General features: G+C 48.3%; 1 protein-coding gene across 10 annotated transcripts in view; it reads left to right on the top strand.

Moving 5' to 3' along the window:
* Positions 1-13,136, top strand: part of Sec31b (SEC31 homolog B, COPII coat complex component) — a 33,650-nt gene that overhangs the window by 10,975 nt on the left and 9,539 nt on the right. For 8 of the 10 annotated variants that reach the window (XM_031390424.1, XM_031390425.1, XM_031390422.1 and 5 more), the window contains 14 exons: positions 268-411; positions 729-871; positions 2,204-2,303; positions 2,417-2,578; positions 3,051-3,185; positions 6,443-6,673; positions 8,221-8,295; positions 8,490-8,588; positions 8,874-8,973; positions 9,580-9,758; positions 9,980-10,106; positions 10,658-10,803; positions 11,412-11,585; positions 12,062-12,223. In XM_031390424.1, the coding sequence (XP_031246284.1) occupies positions 268-411; positions 729-871; positions 2,204-2,303; positions 2,417-2,578; positions 3,051-3,185; positions 6,443-6,673; positions 8,221-8,295; positions 8,490-8,588; positions 8,874-8,973; positions 9,580-9,758; positions 9,980-10,106; positions 10,658-10,803; positions 11,412-11,585; positions 12,062-12,223 (1,977 nt within the window). The remainder of the gene's footprint in view (positions 1-267; positions 412-728; positions 872-2,203; positions 2,304-2,416; positions 2,579-3,050; positions 3,186-6,442; positions 6,674-8,220; positions 8,296-8,489; positions 8,589-8,873; positions 8,974-9,579; positions 9,759-9,979; positions 10,107-10,657; positions 10,804-11,411; positions 11,586-12,061; positions 12,224-13,136) is intronic. The other 2 variants (XM_031390426.1, XM_031390429.1) reach the window with 2 other exon arrangements.

Below are 13,136 nucleotides of genomic sequence, written 5' to 3'. Positions count from 1 at the left end.
GGGGGGAGTACTTTTCAATCTTGACTCTATACTTTCAGGAGAATTTTGGCTTAGAGCTAAAGCCAGGTGTGCCAGCCATTCCCTCCCACTTCCCTCCCCGTACTGTAAGCATCTTTCTTGGAAAATGTAGTCCCAGTTCCTGAGGCAGTTAGTGGGAGGAACGTCTTGCCTCCTTTCAGCTTCCTGTGGGCTACTGGGAGGAGCGAAATGGTAGATGTCACCTAATTCAGGGGATGGCAGGTTGTCTCTTTCACCGTCTTGCCTCAGAACCCCCCAGAAGACGTTAAAGCATTATCTTGGAACCGCCAAGTCCAGCACATTCTGTCTTCTGCTCACCCCAGCGGGAAGGCAGTTGTGTGGGATCTCAGGAAGAATGAGCCGGTCATTAAAGTCAGCGACCACAGCAGCCGGGTGAGTAGTGGCCAGAACACGGCCTGCTCTCTGGCTTCCCTCAAGCCAAACAGTGAAAGCTGCTCTTGCTCAGGACGGGGATCCATTCTCAAGTGTGGATTCAGCCCCATAGCAGAGTTCTTATAAACAAGTGAATGCTTGGGAAGCTAAGCAGCTGACCTGGATTCTTGTCACATTCCTTGTTTGTTCATGGCCCCCCACTTATTGCTGAGGAGACATAGGGTACCCTCAGAGTAGTCTCATTCCAACTGGGCAGAACGGGTTCATAATCTGAGGGGTTAGGTTACATTACCCACTGGGATCATCTTTGTTAACAGATGAACTGCTCAGGCCTGGCCTGGAGCCCAGACGTAGCCACTCAGTTAGTGCTGTGCTCAGAGGATGACCGGCTGCCAGTGACTCAGCTGTGGGACCTGCGCTTTGCTTCCTCCCCCCTGAAGGTGTTGGAGAGCCACAGCAGGTAACATCTCAAACTCTGTTCACACATTTGGGCCTCAGTTAGCCACGGACATCTTCCATGGCTTCAAAGACATTGCAGAGGACATAGCTGTATCACTAAGAGGAGTTCCTTTGGAGCCTAGGCTTATGGGGAAGAGCTGGGATTCCATATAACTTCCAGAGATAGATCATGAGAAATATTTGAGCCAGTTGACCCTTGTTAGTTTCTATCACTATAATAACTTCCAGAGGTAATTAACTTATAAAGAAAGAGCTTTGTTCTCTGCTCATGATTGATTAGTGTCCTTAGTTTGGGGGCTTTGATGTGGCAGCAAATTATGGCAGGAGTGTATAGGGAGAAAAGCCATTCACTACATGGCGAGGGAGCAAAAGAGAAGTAGGAAGAGGTCAGGTCCCAGCATCTCCTCCACAGCCTTCTTTCAGAGACCCACAGACCTCTCCCTGCTGCATCTGTCCTGTACTAGGAGGGTCCTAGGTTCTGCTCTGAGAACAGTGTTCATTTCTCTGAGTGGGGAGCCTCCAGCCAGACCTCTTAGTAAAAGCAGCTTGGCTCCTATCTCTCCAGGAAGACCTGTCCCCAAAGCTGCAGTTCTTGGGCCCACAGCAGAGGAAGCGGGTCCACAATGTATTTTAACCAGGGGCCCACGTTGTCTTTATTCTTCCTTTAGCTCTCTCTCCCTCTCTCTCTCTCTCTCTCTCTCTCTCTCTCTCTCTCCCTCTCTCTCTCTCTCTCTCTCTCTCTCTCTGTCGTGTGTGTGTGTGTGTGTGTGTGTGTGTGTGTTTTGTTCCTTAGGAGATGTCTACATGTTTATTGAGACAGTCTCATCACTGAGTCTTAGGCTCGCCAACTAGGGATGGTTGCTTAGCCACTCAACCCCAGAGATCCTTGTGCTTCTGCCTCCCCAGAATTATATGGACTTGCCAAGCTTGTTACATGGGTGCTAGTGACCCACCTCAAGTCCTCACACCTGGACGGCAAGCACTTCACCAACTGAAGTGTCTTCCAGGCCCCTCCTTCAGGACTTTTGAGAGTTAGGTCTTTCCTAGGGGCTAAAAGTGTCCCAGGAATGGATGTTTGAATGATTCCTACTAATTGATGATTCTACTCTCACTGCTGAAAGTCAGCAGGGTGGTGCAGTGCATAGCGCTCGGGCTGTGCTGTGCTGTGGACCTTGGCTAGGCCACGGTCTAATAGATACTCACTTTTCAAAGCTTCGTTTTCTCCTTTGAAAAATTAAGTTAGATCATCTGTTAGAGCCATATCTGAGACATACAAGGGGCCCACTCAGGGCTGGCTGCACAAACACTGGTTCTCTTTGTTTTCATTTTTTAGGGGCATCTTGTCGATGTCCTGGAACCAGGCGGATGCTGAACTGCTGCTTAGCACTGCCAAAGACAACCAGATTTTTTGCTGGAACCTGTCAAGTGGTGAGGTAGGCCGGTCCTGCTATGGGCATGCTGTAATGGAGACCCGATTGCAGGGGAATCCCAGCTACATGTCCCAGTGTCAATTATGGTTCCTCATGGTAGCACTTTCTTGTGGCAGGTGGTCTACAAGCTACCCACACAGAGCAGCTGGTGCTTTGACATTCAGTGGTGCCCTGCGAACCCTCCGGTGTTCTCTGCTGTCTCCTTTGACGGCTGGATCAGTTTGTACTCTGTGATGGGTAGGAGCTGGGAAGCCCCGCACATGAGGCAGGCTGACAAGGTTTGAAGGGCTTGGTAGAGAGTGCTGGAGGGAGGAGAGAAGGGCACATAGATTGAGAAGAAATGGGAGCTCTTGAAGAGAGAGGGAGGCCAGGCTGTGGGTTTTAGAGGGCTCTATCTTGTCTTAGGTTCCTGACTTCCTCAAAGGAAGCATCTAACCTCTTGTTATTCACGATGGACCTCTACTTTGGGTCTGTTGTCTCACACTATGGGCTGGCATAGCTCCCTCTCTGCTGTGTATCTACTTTGCCGTCACACTCCAATGCAGACTTTAAATATCGCTGGCCAAGAGGCTTAGACACCAGAGTCTCCCATCCACTTTCAGCCTTAACCCCATCTCCTAGACTGTGGGAGTCTGCCCCAGAAGGTCAAATTGGGCATCACAAGGATTCATCTCAAAACTGAGTTTGTAGGAAGAGTTCTTCCCTGAGATGTCTCTCAATACTGGTGACACGGGTGGCCTTTCTCTCTAGATTTCCTCTTCCTTTAGCAAAGGCCAGCCTCTCCCACCACTGCAGGTGCCTGAGCACGTGGCTCACACGTCATTAATTCCTCCATTGAAGAAGCCCCCCAAGTGGATGAGAAGGCCGGCAGGCGTTTCATTTGCTGTAAGTGCCAGCAGTGTGTGCAGCGTTTGTGTGCAGTGCCTCTCGTGTGCCCAGCAAGGAGCCACATTCAGGAGGTTTGTTCCCAGTGCATGCTCAGATCAGATTCCACTCTGCCTCTCAAGCAGATGCATAATGTAGATTCTCCCTTTACCCTCACCGTTCTGCAATCTGGCTCATCTGCCAATCCTGTTGAAGAGAAATCTACTGCTTTAGACCTTATGCTTATGATAAAGAGCCTGAGATTCTTCCTGAGGTTTCTGTAACTCCTAGATATCTGGACTGGTGGCAAGGAATATAGGAAGGAAAGAAAAACACAGATTTTATCCTGCTGTCCGTCTACCCAAAGGTTTTGAGCTTCCCCTGCCATATAGACCTAAGGCTAAACATGCTCAGGCTCCATTTACCTTCTCCGTGACTTTTCCCTTCTCATTCTCATACATTCCTTGTATTTCAGTTACATATGACTTCATTTCTGCCCCATGAACAACTCCTCACCTCTCTTGTATCTTATCCGTCAGCTTCTCCCATTTCCACTGAATCCCGTAGTGGACTTTGAGGACCTCATCCTGAAATACCACCTCCTCCTCCATCCTTATCCCAGTTAACCTTAGCTCCATTCTATTGACATTTGTACTCCTGTAATTCTGTATTATATTTTGTATGGCATATATCATATACAGCATATCATATGTGTCTGGAGACCCTAATAATAGATTCCTTAAGGCTAGGTTCTACCTTGTCGATTTTTATAGCTGCAGAGGAGAGCTTTTCAAACTCGAGTGTGAATAAAGGTCACTTGAAGATCTTACTATAGCTCAGGTTCTGGTTCAGTGGCTCTGATTCAGGCCTCAAGATATCCAATTTCCCAGCAAGCTTCCAGATGCTATCTTTGCTGCTAGTCTGAGGACCAATGCTTTGAGGAACAAGAAGGTCCTGAAGTGCCTAACAAATACTTTAGCTACTGGGTTTGATTAGGGAAAGGATGTCTAAAAGGAGACATTTGGGGGGCCGATGACATGGCTCAGCGGGTAAGAGCACTGACTGTTCTTCCAAAGGTCCTGAGTTCAAATCCTAGCAACCACATGGTGGCTCACAACTACCCATAATGAAAGCTGACACCCTCTTCTGGTGCATCTGAAGACAGCTACAGTGTACTTACATATAATAATAAATAAATCTTTTTAAAAATAAAAAAAAAAAACAAAAAAAGGAGACATTTTTACATGTAGAGTCAGTGGTCTTATTACAAAGAAATGATTAGCATGCTCAAGAAGGAATGCCTTCTTAAAATACCAGGAGTGAGCACCGTGGGTGTAGCTCAAGAGGGGTCTTGCTTAGCGTGCCCATGCCCTGGGCTGAAATCCCCAAGGACTGTCACCACCAGCAGCAGAAATGGCTGGAGCGCTGGAGTGAAGAGTTCTTGTCATAGCTCTGCTGTCAGTTAGGTTAAAGAAGTCATTTATCCCCTCAGGACTTCAGTGTCTTACTTGTAAGACAAAAGCAGGAGGGCCAGAGAAGGCTTTAACACTGCCAAATGTTAATTAATGACTTAAGTGGTTTTGTAGAGAACTAAGCTGCAGTCTAATGTTTGTTCTATAGGTGATATGATTCTGGCTGGGAACTTCATGAAGGGAATGGGGTTTAGGAAGGGGAATAAAGACTACTCAGGGGCTGGAGCAGCGTGCCACTCCTGGGAACACACTGGAGGAACTTGAGGGTTTCAAAATGACTGATGTTACCCTCACCCAGCTTCTGGTATTATTGTCTGGGGTGTGGCCTGGTGACTGAAGAGCTTTCCAGGACCTGTACTGTGTGGCCAGGATTGCCAATGGTCAGAGAAAGAATTACCAAAATTCTAATTTTGTGCCATGTGTTTGATTTGTGCCAAGTATCAGATTTGTCTGACTGCCTCAAGTGAAGTGGTATGGTAGGTAAATGAAACTGCCTGCAGTTTCACTAACTGGGTTCTCTCAGCCAGGAGGGAATAAAGGACCTGAAATAGAGGGTTTAAAATGCAAAGAGAAAACACGAAGCCAAGTTGCGTCCCAATCAAGGCTCCACTTTACTCAGAAAAAGCCAGGGTTTTTATAGGAGAAACCGAAACCAAGTGTCTAGATTATACTGCAAAGAAAGTTCAGGTGCCAAAGTCCCCAGGTTCAGAAGATCTTCAGGTGGTGGGTGTGCTCAGGCGTTGGGCATGCTCAGGTGGCTTCAAAGATGAACTGACAGTCAACAGAGAGCATCTGTCTTAGCTCCCAGGTGTTATCCCCCAAGCAAAAGCTACCAGAAGTCCGATGGCTGAAATGAAAGGGGAAGGTTACAGGTAAAGGCACAGAAGGCGGGTAAGGTGGGCAATTTGAGAGTGTGGAACACTCATATAAATAAAGCTCATATAAAGATAGATACTGGGGTAGACATGTTTGGCCCTAACTTTTGGGGCTTTCATGCATACCAGAGGAGTGTAAGTATTCTCCTGTGGTCTGCCAAACCATTATACAGTCTCGGGTAGCAACAGGGTGCTGTGAGCAACGAGAAAGGCTCTAAACCTTGGATTGGAAGACTGAAAGAAGACAAGGGCTAGCAAGCACTCTAGTAATATAGTCTGTGATAGTACCATGTTGTTTAGGCCATGTGCTGGGAGACGGTGGTACTGAACTGGGAAGTGGGAGAGAGTACCATGTGGTGACATTTTAAGCTGGTGATAGTAAGATTGCTATAGTATCCATTCGGCCCTCAATTCTTGATCCTGTTTCATCCTAGCAACTTTCTGTTGGTTTCCAGTGTCTTAGTCATTATTCTGTTGCTGTGCAGAGACGCCATGACTAAAGGTTATAAAAGACAACATTTAACTGGGGGCCTGCTTGCAGTTTCAGAGGTTTAGTTCATTATCATCATAGTGGAGAAGTATGCCAGCATACAGGCAGCCATGATAGCTGAGAGCTCTACCTCTGGATCTGTAGAGCAGGAAGAGAGAAAGCCATTGGGCCCGGCTTGGACCCTTGAAACCTCAAAATCCACCACGGTGACATACTTCCTCCAACAAGACCACCTCTACTCCAACAAGGCCACACCCTCAATCCTTCCCACGTAGTGCCACTCCTTAGTAACTGAGCACTCAAACATATGAGCCTATGGGGGCTATTCTCATTTGAACCACCATAGTCTCCAAGGCTTGCTCAACAGATAGCTTGCTCTGAAATCTTGTTAGCTATTGGCTTGAAAATGTAACCTTTTTCTTTCTCACATTGCCTTGCCAGTTTGGGGGAAAGCTGGTTACTTTTGGCCTTCCCGGCTCCCCCGTCCAGCGGGTGCCACAGCCTTGCCCACACCCTGTCTTCATCAGTCAAGTCATCACAGAGTCAGAATTTCTGACTCGGTCAGCTGTGCTGCAGGAGGCCTTGGGATCCGGAAATCTCCTTAAGTACTGTCAGAGCAGGATTCAGCAAGCTTCACTGCCATGTGAGAAGATGCTCTGGCAGTTTCTGAAGGTGGGAGGCTTGAAGCCAGCTGCCCTGTCCTGAGACCCAGAACTCCAGCCCCATCACCTCCAGGAGACCTGAGAAGCACACTGCGACCCTTTTCCCTGACTCGGGATTTTGCATATCCTCTGGACACAGTCTTTACTCTTTTCTAGAAGCTCAGAGCCCACTTACAGTGGCTGGGCGGGGTGGTGTGCCATTGCTGCTGGTGGTGTCCTGACACTTTGCCAGCCAAAGTGGATGCTTTCATGCAGTCACACCAAAGGAAAGGTTCACTGGAGAGATACATGGACATAAGCAAGTTTCAGATTTGTTTGAGGTAGCCCAGGGCAGGTCCCTGTTAGGCCACTCCACCTGAGCATCAGGGGTGCGGTTCTAGTCTTTGCTGTGTCAAGTTATAATATGGAGGAGTGAGTGCTTATCAGAGGTGTGAGAGGTAGCTTGTGGCAAAGTGCTTACCTAACATGCATAAGGCTTGGGACTACCTCTCTGCCTCTCTGTCTCTTTCTGTCTTTATCTCTTTCCCTCTCGCTTGCTCTCATACACACATGCATTCACAGACACACTCACATGCAAACACACACAAAAGCATATGTATACATACTTATATGTGCCTACACACATACACATAAAAAATAAGTAAATAAATGTAAATTAAAATACCCAGAGCTTTGGAGGGCTATTTCCAAGGAAGAGTATGGAAGGAGGATGAGGGCAAGAGAGGTAAGAAAGATTATAGTCAGAATCTATGGTTCAGTATGGGAGAAACAAAGAGTGGGCTAGGCTGGGCCTGCTTCTTGGCCCTTGGTGTCAGCAATTTGGTGGGAAGCTGACTTTGGGCACTGTTCCTGTGCATCCTCTGCCAGTGTCTTCTCAGCCCTGCATTTAGGTCCCAGGGCCACTGCAGGTTACACTTGGCATCAGTCTCCTCAGGGTGTGGAGACCAGGGCAGTGTCGGTGGCACTCTTGTGTGGTGTGGTTTTTCAGTATTTCATGCAACAATTCAGAGTTCCCTTCAGCTCCCCGGGCAGCTCAGATGCAAAGAGATGATCCAGGTAGACACAGACAAATGTGTGAGGTGCCCTGGCTTGCAAGCTGCTTGGATAGAAAAGCAGCCAAGTGTCAGTTTCAGAGTCCCCTTAGGGATACGTCCAGTACCCATAGTCTGTGAAGCCAGAAATCCTGACATGGTATTCATATAGGTTATTTATAATTTACCCAGTTCCAGGCCAGGTGCATTAACCAATCAATTACAAGCAGTAGGTCCTCTAAATAGCCAGTGTTTTACTCTCGTTGGGTTAGTTAGGAAGTCAAGTTAGGAAGTCAATTGAAGGTACAGTTCTCATGTCAGTGTGGCAAAGGGTGTGATAATACTGTCCACGGCCCAATCAAAACCAGCGCGGAAGAAAGGTAAGAGGTGGTGCTGCTGTTTTGAGGGTACTTGGATGGTCCGTGGGGCCGTCTGTGAGGGTACACTGGTACAGATGTCCCTCACAGTAGAGAACGGTCGTTTACATTCATTTGATGGAAATGTTTTTGTATTTGTGGTTCCTTAGGTGACCTTAGAGCACAATTCCAGGCTGAAATTCCTCAGGCTGTTAGGTTACAGCAGAGATGAGCTTCAGAAGAAGGTAGGCATAATCCTGCTAGGGGACTCTGCCCCAGGACACCTGGCCTTAATCCATCACTAATGTGTAGCTTACCTCCTGGAATTAGGCCTTTCTCTGAAAAAGTGGGTGAAGGATCTTGGAGAGTTTGGGGCGGGTGAATGGGGAACATCAGACTTGTGGGAGACTAACTGGCATTCATAAGGGTCTCCACACAGGTGGACACATGCCTGAAGAGTGACTCGAAATCACAGGAAAGCCCTCAGCCTGAGGCAGTTGACCTCAAAAGTGACAGATCGCTCACCCCTTGCACCCAGGTATGGTTGGAGGTCGGGAGCCTGAGTCAAGGACGCACAGGAGACCTGCCTTCTAGGGAACATTCTCCTGGTCCTCTTACTTATTCTCAATGAGCTTCTGGAGAAGTCTTTGCTCGCTTGGAGCCAGCGTAGAACACAGAGCCCACGGGGTGCTTCCCAAGCCGCCCCCGTGCATTCTTTTAGTTTTATCTACCAGGACGCAAATGGTAGAGCTCTTGCCTCCAGCATGCTCTCTGTGTTCTGGCTTCAGTTCCTACCCAGTCACACCTGCCCCTCTGTGTACAGGCCTCCACACACACCGCCGAGGAAGCCTCTGCATCCTCTGCCTTCTTTGATGAGCTGGCACCTCAGAGCCTGACTCCCTGGGAGATCCCCACCACAGAAGGTACCCTGGCCCTGGACGAGCGGAGACCACTGCATGGGAGCAGATGGGCCCAGAGGTTTTGGTTTTAACAGTCACTCATTCTCCCTTGCCTCCCACCTAAAATGTCAAATACTGGTCGGCCTTTTCCAGCTAGTGAGTGCTGCACTCTCTCTAGTGACCGGGCCTTTCTATGGATGGCCTTCTTCTAAGGGCTTTTTTCCTATTCCTTAGTTTTCTTGTTAAAAAAAAAAAAAAACAACAAACAAACAAAAAACAAAACAAAACTGTGACCTTGCCCATGTTACACAGGCACACATCCTGCCTGTGATCCTGCACACAAGGCCCTCCCTGATTTGAATCCTGTTTTAGAAAGTTAGAGTTGGCCCAGGGCATCCCTAGGATACCACATTCTGTCGCCCAGAAGTAAAGCATGTGGAGGGGTGGGGGTTTTGTGGATCCAGACTGTCTGAGTTAGAGACAGTTTGCAGATGTGCTTCCAATATGTCACAGAGGAGGCCTTCACACCTCAACTGCCCTCTGGAACCAGAGGGGGGACGTACTGTGGGCCTTGGGCAGGAAGCGAGTATGTGAGGGCCAGTGAGTGAGGAGGTGATGCACTGTCTGCAGACACTGATGGACTCCTGAGCCAGGCCCTGCTGCTCGGGGAACTGCGGGCTGCTGTAGAGCTGTGTTTGAAAGAAGAACACTTTGCTGATGCTATCATCCTGGCTCAGGCTGGGGATGCAGAGCTGCTCAAGTGGACCCAAGAGCGCTACCTAGCCAAGAGGAAAACCAAAACCTCCTCGGTACTTCCGGTCACTCAGGAGAAGAAGGGAGGGATAGCTTGGACCTGGACAGGTGGATGCCCCTTGGGACTGGTGTGTGAAGTCTATCTGTCTCTACTCTAATGACCCCTACTTCATTGCTAGCCATGCTGAGCATTCTCACATGAGTGGCTCTATTGGAACATCCCTGCTGACTGTGCTGGATGGAAGGCTGAGGGTCTCTCCCTTTCTGCCCAGTACAGCTTCTAGCCTGTGTTGTAAAGAAGAATTGGAAGGACCTAGTATGTACCTGTAGCCTGAAGAACTGGAGAGAGGCACTGGCCTTGCTACTGACATATTCAGGGCCAGAGAAGTTCCCTGAGCTCTGTGGTAGGTGTGACTCCAGCGTGCAGCAACAGATTTATGCAAAGAGGAGGCAGAGGGCAGGCCAGCCTGGGCTCCAGAAGGAAGGGCGCAGCCAGGAGAGGGGTTGAAGCCTCTTGTTTCCTGGAGGCATCCTTTATGTTCTGTCTTATTTCTTTGTCACGAGGCAAACTCTTTGTCTCTATAGAGCAAGTTTAGCTTAAAAGATTTATCTTTTATTTTTTATTTATATATTATGATTATTTTGCTTGCATATATATAAGTGAATGTACCATGTGTATGCCTGGTTCCCATTGAAGGAGGAAGTAGACAGATTCCCTGGAACTGACGTTGTAGTTTGGTGTGAGCTGCTGAGTGGGTTCTGGAAATCGAACCCAAGTCCTCTGTAAGAGTGGTATATGCTCTTTGTCATGGGGCCATCTCTCTCCCCTGAGTTGTCTTAAAGCCATTGAGGACTCTTATCTGAGAGCTCACAGTCTTCCACTAGTTTCCAGATGTGCAGGGAGAGTATAGCATAGGGAAACTGTGTTGGTAAACAAGTTTGCATCTCTCCGCAGACATGCTGGGAACTCGCATGGAGCAGGAGGGAGGCAGGATGCTCACCTCTGAAGCCAGACTCTGCTATGTGTGCTCAGGGAGTGTGGAGCGGCTGGTAGAGAGCTGGGCAAAGTTCCAGCCAGTCTGGAGTCCCATGGCTCTGCAGGTACCTCTTCTCTACAGAGTTCTGGCCACTCCAGGCTTTTAGGAGAGACAAGTGGTAGGGTTGTTCAGATCAGAGAGGTGAGACATCTGGGTAAGCTAGAGCCAAGTGTTAGGGAAGAGCAGAGGGCCCTCAGTGCCTAATGTCAGGAATAACCACCTTATTCCCTAGGATGAGCCTTCAGAAAATGTTCCCATTCAAGGACTCATCGTGTAAGTCAATCCAAAATTTGATAGTTTCTCTGAAACATCCCATGGACCTAAACTGTATCAGGTGTTCTGTGGGTAATCAGAGAAGGTGAAGGCTTGTGGGGAGTCTCCTATGACACCCATCAGAGTCTGGTTGATGACATACACTGGGAAGGGATAAAGAGGTGCTAAGAAGAGGCAGATGCATAGAAACCCGAGGCCTGGGTGCAGCCCACTGAGCCCAGTCTTCCTAGCGTAAGGAGTGCAGCCTTCTCCGTCATGTCTCTGTCATGTGACTGTCTGTTGCCTTCGCCATGGTATGTCCAAGTGCTCTTTTCCATGGTATGGCGTTCCTGAATGAGTCACTGGGACAGAGCAAGGCGTGCGTGGAAAACGTGATCACCTTCATCCTTGCCCCTGCAGGAGCTGATGGAGCAGGTGACAGTCCTCAGCAGGAGCCTGGAGCTCCTTCAGGGTTCTAACAAGATGAGCCCAGGTCCTGCCACAACACACAGGCTCACCCAGTATGCCAGTCTCCTGGCAGCCCAGGGCAGCCTGGCCGTTGCCATGAACTTCCTACCCAGCGACTGTATCCAGGTGAGAGTGGCCATGATAAAGAACACATCATCTTATTCATCCATCCAGCAGCACGCACAGCCATGTTTTACATCCCATACAGTGCTGTAGCGCCTAGGAGAGACAAGATCTTTCTCCTTTAGCAGCCCACAGTTGGCTGGGAGAGATCACCTATTAGTAACTTAGTGTCCTCACAGAAGATTGCACTGAGCCCTGTGGAACTGCAGGGAAGAGACGGCCTCCCTGGGAGAAGTGAAGGAAGGCTTTCCAGTGGCTAAAACAGCTGAATTAAACCTTCAGAGAGAAGTCCATGTGGGGCACTCCCGGCTCAGAGGATCGCCAGGAGGGAGGCATGCAAGTGTTTGGCAGGAATCAGGGAACTTTGGGTCTCTTTGGGTTACTAAAGAATACATAAACAGTCATCCAAAGTCTGATGTAAGAGAAGATGCTTGCTGGCTTTCATTTCCTAACCCAGCTCTTCCTTATTACTACTTTAGCCAGCAGTTCAGCAGCTGAGAGATCGACTTTTCCACGCCCAAGGTTCTACTGTCCTGGGCCAACAGGCTTCTGCTTTCCCTTTTCCTCGAGTTGCTGTAGGAGCTGCCCTCCATTCAAAAGAGACATCATCATACAGAATGGGATTGCAGCCTCCTCGCCAGGTAGGACATTATTCCTTAACTAGTTTATTCATTCAAAAGTATTTATTGTCATAGACACTTGGAATATTTTAGTGTCCAAAACCAGATGACAGTTCCTAGCTTCACAGAACTGTTCGAGCTTCAGCTATTTTTATTCTAGTAACTGTTTATTGAACAAACACCAGGATCTTAGAACATAAAGGACACAAATTATAATCTTTGCCCTCAAGTAGTTCATCTAGAATAGCCATGCTTTGTACGGAAGGGTGCTATGGGATTCTATAGAAGGAAAAGAAATTTCCTCTGTGTGTGTGTGTGTGTGTGTGTGTGTGTGTGTGTGTGTGTGTGTGTTGAGGAGTGAAGCAGCTCAGGAAATATTCTAGAATGGGCATGATGCTGATCATTTTAAAAAAGTATTTAAAAGATTTAAATTTTAAAAGGTTTATTTTTAAATTTTTATTTACCACATGCTTATATACCACATGTGTGCTAATGCCTACAGAGGTTGGAAGATGGTGCCAGATTTTCTAGCATTGGAGTTATAGGTGACTGTAGGCCACCTGATATGTGTGCTGGGAACTGAAGAGTTGAGAGTGGGCTAAGACTGACAACCAGGCATGGGTTGCATGGGTCGGACCTAGGCACTCTGTTTATATGTTATAGTTGTGTAGCTTGCTCTTCTTATGAGACTCTTAACAGTGGAAGCAGGACTGTCTCTGATTCTTTTGCCAGCTCTTGGGACCCTTTTCCTCCTACTAGGTTGCCTTACCCAGCCTTAAAACAAGGGTGTGTGTATGTGTGCCTAGTCTTATTGCTTGGCTGATGTCCCTGGGAGGCCTGCCCTTTTCTTAAGGGAAACAGGAGGAGTGGACCTGGGGGAGAGCAGAGGTGTGTGTGGCGGGGATTGGAAAGAGAGGAGGGATGGGACCTGGGG

This window comes from Mastomys coucha, unplaced genomic scaffold, assembly GCF_008632895.1.
Source record: "Mastomys coucha isolate ucsf_1 unplaced genomic scaffold, UCSF_Mcou_1 pScaffold21, whole genome shotgun sequence".
In the NCBI taxonomy this organism is placed as follows: domain Eukaryota; kingdom Metazoa; phylum Chordata; class Mammalia; order Rodentia; family Muridae; genus Mastomys; species Mastomys coucha.
The sequence above is the reverse complement of the archived record's forward strand: the minus strand, read 5'-3'. Positions and strand labels throughout refer to the sequence as shown.